The 18,039-nt window shown below is 43.3% G+C and overlaps 7 protein-coding genes across 7 annotated transcripts; all 7 read right to left on the reverse strand.

Moving 5' to 3' along the window:
- Positions 1–2,109: 2,109 nt before the first annotated feature.
- On the reverse strand, positions 2,110–2,436 carry LOC311224392 (E3 ubiquitin-protein ligase RBX1; the record flags this gene model as incomplete). Its single annotated transcript, XM_084309359.1, has 1 exon — positions 2,110–2,436. One exon carries the CDS (start codon positions 2,434–2,436, stop codon positions 2,110–2,112), a length of 327 nt encoding a protein of 108 aa, XP_084165485.1.
- A 2,147-nt stretch (positions 2,437–4,583) lies between these two features.
- LOC311224245 (E3 ubiquitin-protein ligase RBX1) lies at positions 4,584–4,910 on the reverse strand (the record flags this gene model as incomplete). Its single annotated transcript, XM_084309150.1, has 1 exon — positions 4,584–4,910. One exon carries the CDS (start codon positions 4,908–4,910, stop codon positions 4,584–4,586), a length of 327 nt encoding a protein of 108 aa, XP_084165276.1.
- Positions 4,911–7,069: 2,159 nt separating this feature from the next.
- On the reverse strand, positions 7,070–7,396 carry LOC311223245 (E3 ubiquitin-protein ligase RBX1; the record flags this gene model as incomplete). The annotated part of the gene is made up of 1 exon (XM_084308015.1): positions 7,070–7,396. The coding sequence occupies one exon, from the start codon at positions 7,394–7,396 to the stop codon at positions 7,070–7,072; it is 327 nt and encodes a 108-aa protein (XP_084164141.1).
- Positions 7,397–9,536: 2,140 nt separating this feature from the next.
- Positions 9,537–9,863, reverse strand: LOC311224033 (E3 ubiquitin-protein ligase RBX1; the record flags this gene model as incomplete). The annotated part of the gene is made up of 1 exon (XM_084308835.1): positions 9,537–9,863. One exon carries the CDS (start codon positions 9,861–9,863, stop codon positions 9,537–9,539), a length of 327 nt encoding a protein of 108 aa, XP_084164961.1.
- A 2,141-nt stretch (positions 9,864–12,004) lies between these two features.
- Positions 12,005–12,331, reverse strand: LOC311223042 (E3 ubiquitin-protein ligase RBX1; the record flags this gene model as incomplete). The annotated part of the gene is made up of 1 exon (XM_084307738.1): positions 12,005–12,331. One exon carries the CDS (start codon positions 12,329–12,331, stop codon positions 12,005–12,007), a length of 327 nt encoding a protein of 108 aa, XP_084163864.1.
- Positions 12,332–14,479: 2,148 nt separating this feature from the next.
- LOC311224020 (E3 ubiquitin-protein ligase RBX1) lies at positions 14,480–14,806 on the reverse strand (the record flags this gene model as incomplete). The annotated part of the gene is made up of 1 exon (XM_084308816.1): positions 14,480–14,806. The coding sequence occupies one exon, from the start codon at positions 14,804–14,806 to the stop codon at positions 14,480–14,482; it is 327 nt and encodes a 108-aa protein (XP_084164942.1).
- A 2,149-nt stretch (positions 14,807–16,955) lies between these two features.
- LOC311224035 (E3 ubiquitin-protein ligase RBX1) lies at positions 16,956–17,282 on the reverse strand (the record flags this gene model as incomplete). The annotated part of the gene is made up of 1 exon (XM_084308837.1): positions 16,956–17,282. The coding sequence occupies one exon, from the start codon at positions 17,280–17,282 to the stop codon at positions 16,956–16,958; it is 327 nt and encodes a 108-aa protein (XP_084164963.1).
- Positions 17,283–18,039: the final 757 nt, after the last annotated feature.

Consider the following 18,039-nt stretch of genomic DNA (forward strand, 5'->3'; position numbering starts at 1 on the left):
TTTCTGCGTATATATATTTATATCACAAATGTTCTAGAATGTCCTATTATGACATCATACAACATTCTAGAACATTTGTGATGTCACAGTATGATGTCATAATAGAACATTCTAGAACATTTGTGATGTTACCGTATGATGTCATAATAGAACATTCTAGAACATCTGTGATGTCACAGTATGATGTCATAATAGCACATGCTAGAACATTTGTGACGTCACAGTATGATGTCATAATAGAACATTCTAGAACATTTGTGATGTTACAGTGATCTCATAATACAACATTCTAGAACATTTGTGATGTCACAGTATGATGTCATAATACAACATTCTAGAACATTTGTGATGTCACAGTATGATGTCATAATATTTGTTTTTGTGGTGACAAACTCATTTATGGTGAACTTAAAGTCTAGTTCCGCAGAGTAAAGTGCACCTTAAGCAACAAGAAAAACAAAAGGAATAATAATAATAATAATAAAAAGAAAAAAGAAAGAAACATTCCGCCATGCACTGCAAGACCCTTCTGTCGCACTGCCATGCGACAGAAGGTCAACCCGTCACTATCGGCGACCGCAAATGAGATCATGTCATACTGTAAATCAATCTGTCTAGACTGTCGCGCATAACTCTGCAATGTTAGGTTGTATAGGACAATTTCAGTCTTAAATCATTTTCCACATCCAGTCTGTGCCTGTATTTAGTGTTCATGCTGGTGAGATTCAGATTCAGTTTTATTGTTGCATCTTGTCGCATTCACATACAAAAAGAGATACATTCTTGGGTCTTGCCCCCTCGACCTACAGCATGTCAATAAAATACACAATAGAATACATAGGAAAGAAACACAATAAAAACCAGCATAATGATTTAAGAAAAAGTGACAGTGCTGAGTGGTGATATAGAAAGTGCAACAGTAGAATAAAATAAAATGTACATACAGTACTTAACCTGTTCCACCCATGGAATATTTTCGCCTAAAATATATACCTAGGTAAATGGAATATTGCCCCACTTCTACAAGGCTATTTGCATATTATTGGTATCTAGGGACATCTATGGACCTCAGGGAATGTATTCACAGTGTCAGAAATATTGTGTCTATTACTAGGCTTGCTTAAATTGCGTATTACTGCCCTCCTCAGTTCTTATACTGCGCCCACAATTGAGAAAACTTAAAGGAAAACTCCAACATTCTGGGAAACCAGCCCATTCAACCCCCCCCCCCCCCCCCGGAGCTAGACAAGAAAACACACACCCCCCTCATCTCATCTCCCCGCATGCACCGGGCCCAGGGAACGTCCGGACCCCCAGCCCAGCCCCATCACCTGAAGCGCAGCCCACCACCACAGCCAGGAAAACACACACTGTAGCAACCCTGGGAGAGTGATGGATAGACTATTTTACTGGTGTTTCATGAAGGTTTATTTTCAGTTCACAACAACATTGCAAATTTAACTAAAAGGTTGCTTTCAAGCTATCCGGAATAAAAATGGAGTAACATGGCTTAGGGATGGAATGATATTACCACCTTTTCACTGCTGATACCGATTCAGAGTACTAAACTTTCAGTATCGGCTGATATCAAGTACCGATCTTCTTCTTTCGTGTATCATCAGATGGCCAACTCCGTGTCCTGCAGCCACGCCCTCGTCTCTGGTCCTGCGTCGAAAATACCAGCTTCTGAGGGCGGGCTGTAGAGGGGGCAGCCGGTGATAATATGCTCGGCAGTCTGTTCAGGCTCTCCACACTTGCATGCCGCACTGTCCATGAGGCCCCACTTCTTCATGGAAACCAGAAGCGCCCGACTCCAGTGCATAGACGGTTCAGCGAGGTCCATAGATGGCGTGGCAAATCGTCTCCTTTTACATTAACTCCTGGGTCCTGGATGTATCGCTGGATACGGGAGGGCCCAGCCGACTCCCATGATCGTTTCCAGGATGCTGCCAGCCAGGCGTCTCATAGGGTTGTAGACAAGAGAACAGTCATAACGTAGTGTTGTAGACAAGAGAATAGTCATAACGTAGGGTTGTAGACAGGAGGGAAAGCAAACAGCCAGTGTGACACGTCCAGAAGACCCAGAAGTAATGGTCCAGAATGTTGCACCTAGTGTCCATATTTCTGAAACTCCCACTCCCTGTTATCTAGGGGACACACCTGCCTGGTCTTCAGCCAGCGAGAGATGCAGTGGAAATGAAATGCGTGATTGCAGACACCCCAGGCTACAGTGCACTCCTCAGATGTGGCAGAGGCTTGGTTGGCCTGGCATTCTATACAGAGGTCCATAATGTGATTCCGGCAAATAGCGCAGTTGTCCACCACAATGTCCCAGGCCCACAGTGCCACAGCATTCCACTTTTTAACTTCAAAACGTTTCTTGCTTGCACCACTGTTCGTGCCACTTGGGGTATCAACATCCATAGCTGCTGCCATCTTGACTGATCTTGTTTTGATTTTGAGAACAGATCTTTCCTGCGTATATATATTTATATCACAAATGTTCTAGAATGTCCTATTATGACATCATACAACATTCTAGAACATTTGTGATGTCACAGTATGATGTCATAATAGAACATTCTAGAACATTTGTGATGTTACCGTATGATGTCATAATAGAACATTCTAGAACATCTGTGATGTCACAGTATGATGTCATAATAGCACATGCTAGAACATTTGTGACGTCACAGTATGATGTCATAATAGAACATTCTAGAACATTTGTGATGTTACAGTGATCTCATAATACAACATTCTAGAACATTTGTGATGTCACAGTATGATGTCATAATACAACATTCTAGAACATTTGTGATGTCACAGTATGATGTCATAATATTTGTTTTTGTGGTGACAAACTCATTTATGGTGAACTTAAAGTCTAGTTCCGCAGAGTAAAGTGCACCTTAAGCAACAAGAAAAACAAAAGGAATAATAATAATAATAAAAAGAAAAAAGAAAGAAACATTCCGCCATGCACTGCAAGACCCTTCTGTCGCACTGCCATGCGACAGAAGGTCAACCCGTCACTATCGGCGACCGCAAATGAGATCATGTCATACTGTAAATCAATCTGTCTAGACTGTCGCGCATAACTCTGCAATGTTAGGTTGTATAGGACAATTTCAGTCTTAAATCATTTTCCACATCCAGTCTGTGCCTGTATTTAGTGTTCATGCTGGTGAGATTCAGATTCAGTTTTATTGTTGCATCTTGTCGCATTCACATACAAAAAGAGATACATTCTTGGGTCTTGCCCCCTCGACCTACAGCATGTCAATAAAATACACAATAGAATACATAGGAAAGAAACACAATAAAAACCAGCATAATGATTTAAGAAAAAGTGACAGTGCTGAGTGGTGATATAGAAAGTGCAACAGTAGAATAAAATAAAATGTACATACAGTACTTAACCTGTTCCACCCATGGAATATTTTCGCCTAAAATATATAACTAGGTAAATGGAATATTGCTCCATTTCTACAAGGACCATTTGCATATTATTGGTATCTAGGGACATATATGGACCTCAGGGAATGTATTCACAGTGTCAGAAATATTGTGTCTATTACTAGGCTTGCTTAAATTGTGTATTACTGCCCTCCTCAGTTCTTATACTGCGCCCACAATTGAGAAAACTTAAAGGAAAACTCCAACATTCTGGGAAACCAGCCCATTCAACCCCCCCCCCCCCCCCCCCCGGAGCTAGACAAGAAAACACACACCCCCCTCATCTCATCTCCCCGCATGCACCGGGCCCAGGGAACGCCCGGACCCCCAGCCCAGCCCCATCACCTGAAGCGCAGCCCACCACCACAGCCAGGAAAACACACACTGTAGCAACCCTGGGAGAGTGATGGATGGACTATTTTACTGGTGTTTCATGAAGGTTTATTTTCAGTTCACAACAACATTGCAAATTTAACTAACTAGGTTGCTTTCAAGCTATCCGGAATAAAAATGGAGTAACATGGCTTAGGGATGGAATGATATTACCACCTTTTCACTGCTGATACCGATTCAGAGTACTAAACTTTCAGTATCGGCTGATATCAAGTACCGATCTTCTTCTTTCGTGTATCATCAGATGGCCGACTCCGTGTCCTGCAGCCACGCCCTCGTCTCTGGTCCTGCGTCGAAAATACCAGCTTCTGAGGGCGGGCTGTAGAGGGGGCAGCCGGTGATAATATGCTCGGCAGTCTGTTCAGGCTCTCCACACTTGCATGCCGCACTGTCCATGAGGCCCCACTTCTTCATGGAAACCAGAAGCGCCCGACTCCAGTGCATAGACGGTTCAGCGAGGTCCATAGATGGCGTGGCAAATCGTCTCCTTTTACATTAACTCCTGGGTCCTGGATGTATCGCTGGATACGGGAGGGCCCAGCCGACTCCCATGATCGTTTCCAGGATGCTGCCAGCCAGGCGTCTCATAGGGTTGTAGACAAGAGAACAGTCATAACGTAGGGTTGTAGACAAGAGAATAGTCATAACGTAGGGTTGTAGACAGGAGGGAAAGCAAACAGCCAGTGTGACACGTCCAGAAGACCCAGAAGTAATGGTCCAGAATGTTGCACCTAGTGTCCATATTTCTGAAACTCCCACTCCCTGTTATCTAGGGGACACACCTGCCTGGTCTTCAGCCAGCGAGAGATGCAGTGGAAATGAAATGCGTGATTGCAGACACCCCAGGCTACAGTGCACTCCTCAGATGTGGCAGAGGCTTGGTTGGCCTGGCATTCTATACAGAGGTCCATAATGTGATTCCGGCAAATAGCGCAGTTGTCCACCACAATGTCCCAGGCCCACAGTGCCACAGCATTCCACTTTTTAACTTCAAAACGTTTCTTGCTTGCACCACTGTTCGTGCCACTTGGGGTATCAACATCCATAGCTGCTGCCATCTTGACTGATCTTGTTTTGATTTTGAGAACAGATCTTTCCTGCGTATATATATTTATATCACAAATGTTCTAGAATGTCCTATTATGACATCATACAACATTCTAGAACATTTGTGATGTCACAGTATGATGTCATAATAGAACATTCTAGAACATTTGTGATGTTACCGTATGATGTCATAATAGAACATTCTAGAACATCTGTGATGTCACAGTATGATGTCATAATAGCACATGCTAGAACATTTGTGACGTCACAGTATGATGTCATAATAGAACATTCTAGAACATTTGTGATGTTACAGTGATCTCATAATACAACATTCTAGAACATTTGTGATGTCACAGTATGATGTCATAATACAACATTCTAGAACATTTGTGATGTCACAGTATGATGTCATAATATTTGTTTTTGTGGTGACAAACTCATTTATGGTGAACTTAAAGTCTAGTTCCGCAGAGTAAAGTGCACCTTAAGCAACAAGAAAAACAAAAGGAATAATAATAATAATAAAAAGAAAAAAGAAAGAAACATTCCGCCATGCACTGCAAGACCCTTCTGTCGCACTGCCATGCGACAGAAGGTCAACCCGTCACTATCGGCGACCGCAAATGAGATCATGTCATACTGTAAATCAATCTGTCTAGACTGTCGCGCATAACTCTGCAATGTTAGGTTGTATAGGACAATTTCAGTCTTAAATCATTTTCCACATCCAGTCTGTGCCTGTATTTAGTGTTCATGCTGGTGAGATTCAGATTCAGTTTTATTGTTGCATCTTGTCGCATTCACATACAAAAAGAGATACATTCTTGGGTCTTGCCCCCTCGACCTACAGCATGTCAATAAAATACACAAAAGAATACATAGGAAAGAAACACTATAAAAACCAGCATAATGATTTAAGAAAAAGTGACAGTGCTGAGTGGTGATATAGAAAGTGCAACAGTAGAATAAAATAAAATGTACATACAGTACTTAACCTGTTCCACCCATGGAATATTTTCGCCTAAAATATATAACTAGGTAAATGGAATATTGCTCCATTTCTACAAGGACCATTTGCATATTATTGGTATCTAGGGACATATATGGACCTCAGGGAATGTATTCACAGTGTCAGAAATATTGTGTCTATTACTAGGCTTGCTTAAATTGTGTATTACTGCCCTCCTCAGTTCTTATACTGCGCCCACAATTGAGAAAACTTAAAGGAAAACTCCAACATTCTGGGAAACCAGCCCATTCAACCCCCCCCCCCCCCCCCCCCCCCCCCCCCCCCGGAGCTAGACAAGAAAACACACACCCCCCTCATCTCATCTCCCCGCATGCACCGGGCCCAGGGAACGCCCGGACCCCCAGCCCAGCCCCATCACCTGAAGCGCAGCCCACCACCACAGCCAGGAAAACACACACTGTAGCAACCCTGGGAGAGTGATGGATGGACTATTTTACTGGTGTTTCATGAAGGTTTATTTTCAGTTCACAACAACATTGCAAATTTAACTAACTAGGTTGCTTTCAAGCTATCCGGAATAAAAATGGAGTAACATGGCTTAGGGATGGAATGATATTACCACCTTTTCACTGCTGATACCGATTCAGAGTACTAAACTTTCAGTATCGGCTGATATCAAGTACCGATCTTCTTCTTTCGTGTATCATCAGATGGCCAACTCCGTGTCCTGCAGCCACGCCCTCGTCTCTGGTCCTGCGTCGAAAATACCAGCTTCTGAGGGCGGGCTGTAGAGGGGGCAGCCGGTGATAATATGCTCGGCAGTCTGTTCAGGCTCTCCACACTTGCATGCCGCACTGTCCATGAGGCCCCACTTCTTCATGGAAACCAGAAGCGCCCGACTCCAGTGCATAGACGGTTCAGCGAGGTCCATAGATGGCGTGGCAAATCGTCTCCTTTTACATTAACTCCTGGGTCCTGGATGTATCGCTGGATACGGGAGGGCCCAGCCGACTCCCATGATCGTTTCCAGGATGCTGCCAGCCAGGCGTCTCATAGGGTTGTAGACAAGAGAACAGTCATAACGTAGGGTTGTAGACAAGAGAATAGTCATAACGTAGGGTTGTAGACAGGAGGGAAAGCAAACAGCCAGTGTGACACGTCCAGAAGACCCAGAAGTAATGGTCCAGAATGTTGCACCTAGTGTCCATATTTCTGAAACTCCCACTCCCTGTTATCTAGGGGACACACCTGCCTGGTCTTCAGCCAGCGAGAGATGCAGTGGAAATGAAATGCGTGATTGCAGACACCCCAGGCTACAGTGCACTCCTCAGATGTGGCAGAGGCTTGGTTGGCCTGGCATTCTATACAGAGGTCCATAATGTGATTCCGGCAAATAGCGCAGTTGTCCACCACAATGTCCCAGGCCCACAGTGCCACAGCATTCCACTTTTTAACTTCAAAACGTTTCTTGCTTGCACCACTGTTCGTGCCACTTGGGGTATCAACATCCATAGCTGCTGCCATCTTGACTGATCTTGTTTTGATTTTGAGAACAGATCTTTTCTGCGTATATATATTTATATCACAAATGTTCTAGAATGTCCTATTATGACATCATACAACATTCTAGAACATTTGTGATGTCACAGTATGATGTCATAATAGAACATTCTAGAACATTTGTGATGTTACCGTATGATGTCATAATAGAACATTCTAGAACATCTGTGATGTCACAGTATGATGTCATAATAGCACATGCTAGAACATTTGTGACGTCACAGTATGATGTCATAATAGAACATTCTAGAACATTTGTGATGTTACAGTGATCTCATAATACAACATTCTAGAACATTTGTGATGTCACAGTATGATGTCATAATACAACATTCTAGAACATTTGTGATGTCACAGTATGATGTCATAATATTTGTTTTTGTGGTGACAAACTCATTTATGGTGAACTTAAAGTCTAGTTCCGCAGAGTAAAGTGCACCTTAAGCAACAAGAAAAACAAAAGGAATAATAATAATAATAAAAAGAAAAAAGAAAGAAACATTCCGCCATGCACTGCAAGACCCTTCTGTCGCACTGCCATGCGACAGAAGGTCAACCCGTCACTATCGGCGACCGCAAATGAGATCATGTCATACTGTAAATCAATCTGTCTAGACTGTCGCGCATAACTCTGCAATGTTAGGTTGTATAGGACAATTTCAGTCTTAAATCATTTTCCACATCCAGTCTGTGCCTGTATTTAGTGTTCATGCTGGTGAGATTCAGATTCAGTTTTATTGTTGCATCTTGTCGCATTCACATACAAAAAGAGATACATTCTTGGGTCTTGCCCCCTCGACCTACAGCATGTCAATAAAATACACAATAGAATACATAGGAAAGAAACACAATAAAAACCAGCATAATGATTTAAGAAAAAGTGACAGTGCTGAGTGGTGATATAGAAAGTGCAACAGTAGAATAAAATAAAATGTACATACAGTACTTAACCTGTTCCACCCATGGAATATTTTCGCCTAAAATATATACCTAGGTAAATGGAATATTGCCCCACTTCTACAAGGCTATTTGCATATTATTGGTATCTAGGGACATCTATGGACCTCAGGGAATGTATTCACAGTGTCAGAAATATTGTGTCTATTACTAGGCTTGCTTAAATTGCGTATTACTGCCCTCCTCAGTTCTTATACTGCGCCCACAATTGAGAAAACTTAAAGGAAAACTCCAACATTCTGGGAAACCAGCCCATTCAACCCCCCCCCCCCCCCGGAGCTAGACAAGAAAACACACACCCCCCTCATCTCATCTCCCCGCATGCACCGGGCCCAGGGAACGTCCGGACCCCCAGCCCAGCCCCATCACCTGAAGCGCAGCCCACCACCACAGCCAGGAAAACACACACTGTAGCAACCCTGGGAGAGTGATGGATAGACTATTTTACTGGTGTTTCATGAAGGTTTATTTTCAGTTCACAACAACATTGCAAATTTAACTAAAAGGTTGCTTTCAAGCTATCCGGAATAAAAATGGAGTAACATGGCTTAGGGATGGAATGATATTACCACCTTTTCACTGCTGATACCGATTCAGAGTACTAAACTTTCAGTATCGGCTGATATCAAGTACCGATCTTCTTCTTTCGTGTATCATCAGATGGCCAACTCCGTGTCCTGCAGCCACGCCCTCGTCTCTGGTCCTGCGTCGAAAATACCAGCTTCTGAGGGCGGGCTGTAGAGGGGGCAGCCGGTGATAATATGCTCGGCAGTCTGTTCAGGCTCTCCACACTTGCATGCCGCACTGTCCATGAGGCCCCACTTCTTCATGGAAACCAGAAGCGCCCGACTCCAGTGCATAGACGGTTCAGCGAGGTCCATAGATGGCGTGGCAAATCGTCTCCTTTTACATTAACTCCTGGGTCCTGGATGTATCGCTGGATACGGGAGGGCCCAGCCGACTCCCATGATCGTTTCCAGGATGCTGCCAGCCAGGCGTCTCATAGGGTTGTAGACAAGAGAACAGTCATAACGTAGTGTTGTAGACAAGAGAATAGTCATAACATAGGGTTGTAGACAGGAGGGAAAGCAAACAGCCAGTGTGACACGTCCAGAAGACCCAGAAGTAATGGTCCAGAATGTTGCACCTAGTGTCCATATTTCTGAAACTCCCACTCCCTGTTATCTAGGGGACACACCTGCCTGGTCTTCAGCCAGCGAGAGATGCAGTGGAAATGAAATGCGTGATTGCAGACACCCCAGGCTACAGTGCACTCCTCAGATGTGGCAGAGGCTTGGTTGGCCTGGCATTCTATACAGAGGTCCATAATGTGATTCCGGCAAATAGCGCAGTTGTCCACCACAATGTCCCAGGCCCACAGTGCCACAGCATTCCACTTTTTAACTTCAAAACGTTTCTTGCTTGCACCACTGTTCGTGCCACTTGGGGTATCAACATCCATAGCTGCTGCCATCTTGACTGATCTTGTTTTGATTTTGAGAACAGATCTTTCCTGCGTATATATATTTATATCACAAATGTTCTAGAATGTCCTATTATGACATCATACAACATTCTAGAACATTTGTGATGTCACAGTATGATGTCATAATAGAACATTCTAGAACATTTGTGATGTTACCGTATGATGTCATAATAGAACATTCTAGAACATCTGTGATGTCACAGTATGATGTCATAATAGCACATGCTAGAACATTTGTGACGTCACAGTATGATGTCATAATAGAACATTCTAGAACATTTGTGATGTTACAGTGATCTCATAATACAACATTCTAGAACATTTGTGATGTCACAGTATGATGTCATAATACAACATTCTAGAACATTTGTGATGTCACAGTATGATGTCATAATATTTGTTTTTGTGGTGACAAACTCATTTATGGTGAACTTAAAGTCTAGTTCCGCAGAGTAAAGTGCACCTTAAGCAACAAGAAAAACAAAAGGAATAATAATAATAATAAAAAGAAAAAAGAAAGAAACATTCCGCCATGCACTGCAAGACCCTTCTGTCGCACTGCCATGCGACAGAAGGTCAACCCGTCACTATCGGCGACCGCAAATGAGATCATGTCATACTGTAAATCAATCTGTCTAGACTGTCGCGCATAACTCTGCAATGTTAGGTTGTATAGGACAATTTCAGTCTTAAATCATTTTCCACATCCAGTCTGTGCCTGTATTTAGTGTTCATGCTGGTGAGATTCAGATTCAGTTTTATTGTTGCATCTTGTCGCATTCACATACAAAAAGAGATACATTCTTGGGTCTTGCCCCCTCGACCTACAGCATGTCAATAAAATACACAATAGAATACATAGGAAAGAAACACAATAAAAACCAGCATAATGATTTAAGAAAAAGTGACAGTGCTGAGTGGTGATATAGAAAGTGCAACAGTAGAATAAAATAAAATGTACATACAGTACTTAACCTGTTCCACCCATGGAATATTTTCGCCTAAAATATATACCTAGGTAAATGGAATATTGCCCCACTTCTACAAGGCTATTTGCATATTATTGGTATCTAGGGACATCTATGGACCTCAGGGAATGTATTCACAGTGTCAGAAATATTGTGTCTATTACTAGGCTTGCTTAAATTGCGTATTACTGCCCTCCTCAGTTCTTATACTGCGCCCACAATTGAGAAAACTTAAAGGAAAACTCCAACATTCTGGGAAACCAGCCCATTCAACCCCCCCCCCCCCCCCGGAGCTAGACAAGAAAACACACACCCCCCTCATCTCATCTCCCCGCATGCACCGGGCCCAGGGAACGTCCGGACCCCCAGCCCAGCCCCATCACCTGAAGCGCAGCCCACCACCACAGCCAGGAAAACACACACTGTAGCAACCCTGGGAGAGTGATGGATAGACTATTTTACTGGTGTTTCATGAAGGTTTATTTTCAGTTCACAACAACATTGCAAATTTAACTAAAAGGTTGCTTTCAAGCTATCCGGAATAAAAATGGAGTAACATGGCTTAGGGATGGAATGATATTACCACCTTTTCACTGCTGATACCGATTCAGAGTACTAAACTTTCAGTATCGGCTGATATCAAGTACCGATCTTCTTCTTTCGTGTATCATCAGATGGCCAACTCCGTGTCCTGCAGCCACGCCCTCGTCTCTGGTCCTGCGTCGAAAATACCAGCTTCTGAGGGCGGGCTGTAGAGGGGGCAGCCGGTGATAATATGCTCGGCAGTCTGTTCAGGCTCTCCACACTTGCATGCCGCACTGTCCATGAGGCCCCACTTCTTCATGGAAACCAGAAGCGCCCGACTCCAGTGCATAGACGGTTCAGCGAGGTCCATAGATGGCGTGGCAAATCGTCTCCTTTTACATTAACTCCTGGGTCCTGGATGTATCGCTGGATACGGGAGGGCCCAGCCGACTCCCATGATCGTTTCCAGGATGCTGCCAGCCAGGCGTCTCATAGGGTTGTAGACAAGAGAACAGTCATAACGTAGTGTTGTAGACAAGAGAATAGTCATAACATAGGGTTGTAGACAGGAGGGAAAGCAAACAGCCAGTGTGACACGTCCAGAAGACCCAGAAGTAATGGTCCAGAATGTTGCACCTAGTGTCCATATTTCTGAAACTCCCACTCCCTGTTATCTAGGGGACACACCTGCCTGGTCTTCAGCCAGCGAGAGATGCAGTGGAAATGAAATGCGTGATTGCAGACACCCCAGGCTACAGTGCACTCCTCAGATGTGGCAGAGGCTTGGTTGGCCTGGCATTCTATACAGAGGTCCATAATGTGATTCCGGCAAATAGCGCAGTTGTCCACCACAATGTCCCAGGCCCACAGTGCCACAGCATTCCACTTTTTAACTTCAAAACGTTTCTTGCTTGCACCACTGTTCGTGCCACTTGGGGTATCAACATCCATAGCTGCTGCCATCTTGACTGATCTTGTTTTGATTTTGAGAACAGATCTTTCCTGCGTATATATATTTATATCACAAATGTTCTAGAATGTCCTATTATGACATCATACAACATTCTAGAACATTTGTGATGTCACAGTATGATGTCATAATAGAACATTCTAGAACATTTGTGATGTTACCGTATGATGTCATAATAGAACATTCTAGAACATCTGTGATGTCACAGTATGATGTCATAATAGCACATGCTAGAACATTTGTGACGTCACAGTATGATGTCATAATAGAACATTCTAGAACATTTGTGATGTTACAGTGATCTCATAATACAACATTCTAGAACATTTGTGATGTCACAGTATGATGTCATAATACAACATTCTAGAACATTTGTGATGTCACAGTATGATGTCATAATATTTGTTTTTGTGGTGACAAACTCATTTATGGTGAACTTAAAGTCTAGTTCCGCAGAGTAAAGTGCACCTTAAGCAACAAGAAAAACAAAAGGAATAATAATAATAATAAAAAGAAAAAAGAAAGAAACATTCCGCCATGCACTGCAAGACCCTTCTGTCGCACTGCCATGCGACAGAAGGTCAACCCGTCACTATCGGCGACCGCAAATGAGATCATGTCATACTGTAAATCAATCTGTCTAGACTGTCGCGCATAACTCTGCAATGTTAGGTTGTATAGGACAATTTCAGTCTTAAATCATTTTCCACATCCAGTCTGTGCCTGTATTTAGTGTTCATGCTGGTGAGATTCAGATTCAGTTTTATTGTTGCATCTTGTCGCATTCACATACAAAAAGAGATACATTCTTGGGTCTTGCCCCCTCGACCTACAGCATGTCAATAAAATACACAATAGAATACATAGGAAAGAAACACAATAAAAACCAGCATAATGATTTAAGAAAAAGTGACAGTGCTGAGTGGTGATATAGAAAGTGCAACAGTAGAATAAAATAAAATGTACATACAGTACTTAACCTGTTCCACCCATGGAATATTTTCGCCTAAAATATATAACTAGGTAAATGGAATATTGCTCCATTTCTACAAGGACCATTTGCATATTATTGGTATCTAGGGACATATATGGACCTCAGGGAATGTATTCACAGTGTCAGAAATATTGTGTCTATTACTAGGCTTGCTTAAATTGTGTATTACTGCCCTCCTCAGTTCTTATACTGCGCCCACAATTGAGAAAACTTAAAGGAAAACTCCAACATTCTGGGAAACCAGCCCATTCAACCCCCCCCCCCCCCCCCCCCCGGAGCTAGACAAGAAAACACACACCCCCCTCATCTCATCTCCCCGCATGCACCGGGCCCAGGGAACGCCCGGACCCCCAGCCCAGCCCCATCACCTGAAGCGCAGCCCACCACCACAGCCAGGAAAACACACACTGTAGCAACCCTGGGAGAGTGATGGATGGACTATTTTACTGGTGTTTCATGAAGGTTTATTTTCAGTTCACAACAACATTGCAAATTTAACTAACTAGGTTGCTTTCAAGCTATCCGGAATAAAAATGGAGTAACATGGCTTAGGGATGGAATGATATTACCACCTTTTCACTGCTGATACCGATTCAGAGTACTAAACTTTCAGTATCGGCTGATATCAAGTACCGATCTTCTTCTTTCGTGTATCATCAGATGGCCAACTCCGTGTCCTGCAGCCACGCCCTCGTCTCTGGTCCTGCGTCGAAAATACCAGCTTCTGAGGGCGGGCTGTAGAGGGGGCAGCCGGTGATAATATGCTCGGCAGTCTGTTCAGGCTCTCCACACTTGCATGCCGCACTGTCCATGAGGCCCCACTTCTTCATGGAAACCAGAAGCGCCCGACTCCAGTGCATAGACGGTTCAGCGAGGTCCATAGATGGCGTGGCAAATCGTCTCCTTTTACATTAACTCCTGGGTCCTGGATGTATCGCTGGATACGGGAGGGCCCAGCCGACTCCCATGATCGTTTCCAGGATGCTGCCAGCCAGGCGTCTCATAGGGTTGTAGACAAGAGAACAGTCATAACGTAGGGTTGTAGACAAGAGAATAGTCATAACGTAGGGTTGTAGACAGGAGGGAAAGCAAACAGCCAGTGTGACACGTCCAGAAGACCCAGAAGTAATGGTCCAGAATGTTGCACCTAGTGTCCATATTTCTGAAACTCCCACTCCCTGTTATCTAGGGGACACACCTGCCTGGTCTTCAGCCAGCGAGAGATGCAGTGGAAATGAAATGCGTGATTGCAGACACCCCAGGCTACAGTGCACTCCTCAGATGTGGCAGAGGCTTGGTTGGCCTGGCATTCTATACAGAGGTCCATAATGTGATTCCGGCAAATAGCGCAGTTGTCCACCACAATGTCCCAGGCCCACAGTGCCACAGCATTCCACTTTTTAACTTCAAAACGTTTCTTGCTTGCACCACTGTTCGTGCCACTTGGGGTATCAACATCCATAGCTGCTGCCATCTTGACTGATCTTGTTTTGATTTTGAGAACAGATCTTTCCTGCGTATATATATTTATATCACAAATGTTCTAGAATGTCCTATTATGACATCATACAACATTCTAGAACATTTGTGATGTCACAGTATGATGTCATAATAGAACATTCTAGAACATTTGTGATGTTACCGTATGATGTCATAATAGAACATTCTAGAACATCTGTGATGTCACAGTATGATGTCATAATAGCACATGCTAGAACATTTGTGACGTCACAGTATGATGTCATAATAGAACATTCTAGAACATTTGTGATGTTACAGTGATCTCATAATACAACATTCTAGAACATTTGTGATGTCACAGTATGATGTCATAATACAACATTCTAGAACATTTGTGATGTCACAGTATGATGTCATAATATTTGTTTTTGTGGTGACAAACTCATTTATGGTGAACTTAAAGTCTAGTTCCGCAGAGTAAAGTGCACCTTAAGCAACAAGAAAAACAAAAGGAATAATAATAATAATAAAAAGAAAAAAGAAAGAAACATTCCGCCATGCACTGCAAGACCCTTCTGTCGCACTGCCATGCGACAGAAGGTCAACCCGTCACTATCGGCGACCGCAAATGAGATCATGTCATACTGTAAATCAATCTGTCTAGACTGTCGCGCATAACTCTGCAATGTTAGGTTGTATAGGACAATTTCAGTCTTAAATCATTTTCCACATCCAGTCTGTGCCTGTATTTAGTGTTCATGCTGGTGAGATTCAGATTCAGTTTTATTGTTGCATCTTGTCGCATTCACATACAAAAAGAGATACATTCTTGGGTCTTGCCCCCTCGACCTACAGCATGTCAATAAAATACACAATAGAATACATAGGAAAGAAACACAATAAAAACCAGCATAATGATTTAAGAAAAAGTGACAGTGCTGAGTGGTGATATAGAAAGTGCAACAGTAGAATAAAATAAAATGTACATACAGTACTTAACCTGTTCCACCCATGGAATATTTTCGCCTAAAATATATAACTAGGTAAATGGAATATTGCTCCATTTCTACAAGGACCATTTGCATATTATTGGTATCTAGGGACATATATGGACCTCAGGGAATGTATTCACAGTGTCAGAAATATTGTGTCTATTACTAGGCTTGCTTAAATTGTGTATTACTGCCCTCCTCAGTTCTTATACTGCGCCCACAATTGAGAAAACTTAAAGGAAAACTCCAACATTCTGGGAAACCAGCCCATTCAACCCCCCCCCCCCCCCCCCCCCCCGGAGCTAGACAAGAAAACACACACCCCCCTCATCTCATCTCCCCGCATGCACCGGGCCCAGGGAACGCCCGGACCCCCAGCCCAGCCCCATCACCTGAAGCGCAGCCCACCACCACAGCCAGGAAAACACACACTGTAGCAACCCTGGGAGAGTGATGGATGGACTATTTTACTGGTGTTTCATGAAGGTTTATTTTCAGTTCACAACAACATTGCAAATTTAACTAAAAGGTTGCTTTCAAGCTATCCGGAATAAAAATGGAGTAACATGGCTTAGGGATGGAATGATATTACCACCTTTTCACTGCTGATACCGATTCAGAGTACTAAACTTTCAGTATCGGCTGATATCAAGTACCGATCTTCTTCTTTCGTGTATCATCAGATGGCCAACTCCGTGTCCTGCAGCCACGCCCTCGTCTCTGGTCCTGCGTCGAAAATACCAGCTTCTGAGGGCGGGCTGTAGAGGGGGCAGCCGGTGATAATATGCTCGGCAGTCTGTTCAGGCTCTCCACACTTGCATGCCGCACTGTCCATGAGGCCCCACTTCTTCATGGAAACCAGAAGCGCCCGACTCCAGTGCATAGACGGTTCAGCGAGGTCCATAGATGGCGTGGCAAATCGTCTCCTTTTACATTAACTCCTGGGTCCTGGATGTATCGCTGGATACGGGAGGGCCCAGCCGACTCCCATGATCGTTTCCAGGATGCTGCCAGCCAGGCGTCTCATAGGGTTGTAGACAAGAGAACAGTCATAACGTAGGGTTGTAGACAAGAGAATAGTCATAACGTAGGGTTGTAGACAGGAGGGAAAGCAAACAGCCAGTGTGACACGTCCAGAAGGCCCAGAAGTAATGGTCCAGAATGTTGCACCTAGTGTCCATATTTCTGAAACTCCCACTCCCTGTTATCTAGGGGACACACCTGCCTGGTCTTCAGCCAGCGAGAGATGCAGTGGAAATGAAATGCGTGATTGCAGACACCCCAGGCTACAGTGCACTCCTCAGATGTGGCAGAGGCTTGGTTGGCCTGGCATTCTATACAGAGGTCCATAATGTGATTCCGGCAAATAGCGCAGTTGTCCACCACAATGTCCCAGGCCCACAGTGCCACAGCATTCCACTTTTTAACTTCAAAACGTTTCTTGCTTGCACCACTGTTCGTGCCACTTGGGGTATCAACATCCATAGCTGCTGCCATCTTGACTGATCTTGTTTTGATTTTGAGAACAGATCTTCTTCTTCTTCTTTAGAATTTCCGGCAGTGTAGACGCATCGTGGCGTATTACTGCCCTCCGCAATTCTTTTGATGAGCTCTTCTTCTTCTTCTTAGATCTTTCCTGCGTATATAAATTTATATCACAAATGTTCTAGAATGTCCTATTATGACATCATACAGCATTCTAGAACATTTGTGATGTCACAGTATGATGTCATAATAGAAAAGTCTAGAACATTTGTGATGTTACCGTATGATGTCATAATAGAACATTCTAGAACATCTGTGATGTCACAGTATGATGTCATAATAGAACATTCTAGAACATTTGTGATGTCACAGTATGATGTCATAATATAACATTCTAGAACATTTGTGATGTCATAATAGTACATTCTAGAACATTTGTGATGTCACAGTATGATGTCATAATAGAACATTCTAGAATATTTGTGATGTCACAGTATGTCATAATAGAACATTCTAGAACATTTGTGATGTCATAATAGATGGAGCACTTTTTCATCCTAAATCTAACCAATCGAACTTTCACCCAGAGTGAAAATTATGTAATTTGCAGATGTGGGAACGAGAATCTTTTTCTAGCCACTTCTCAGCCTTCACCATACATACGGCCTATAATAAGTTAGTTATGATGTCGTAAAAAACAATATTGAGTTAAATCATGGGTCAAAATCTACCAGCGAACACCATAAACAGAAACAGCTTTCGAACACAA

Source organism: Notolepis coatsorum, assembly GCF_963971535.1.
Source record: "Notolepis coatsorum genome assembly, chromosome: 2".
Lineage (NCBI taxonomy): Eukaryota > Metazoa > Chordata > Actinopteri > Aulopiformes > Paralepididae > Notolepis > Notolepis coatsorum.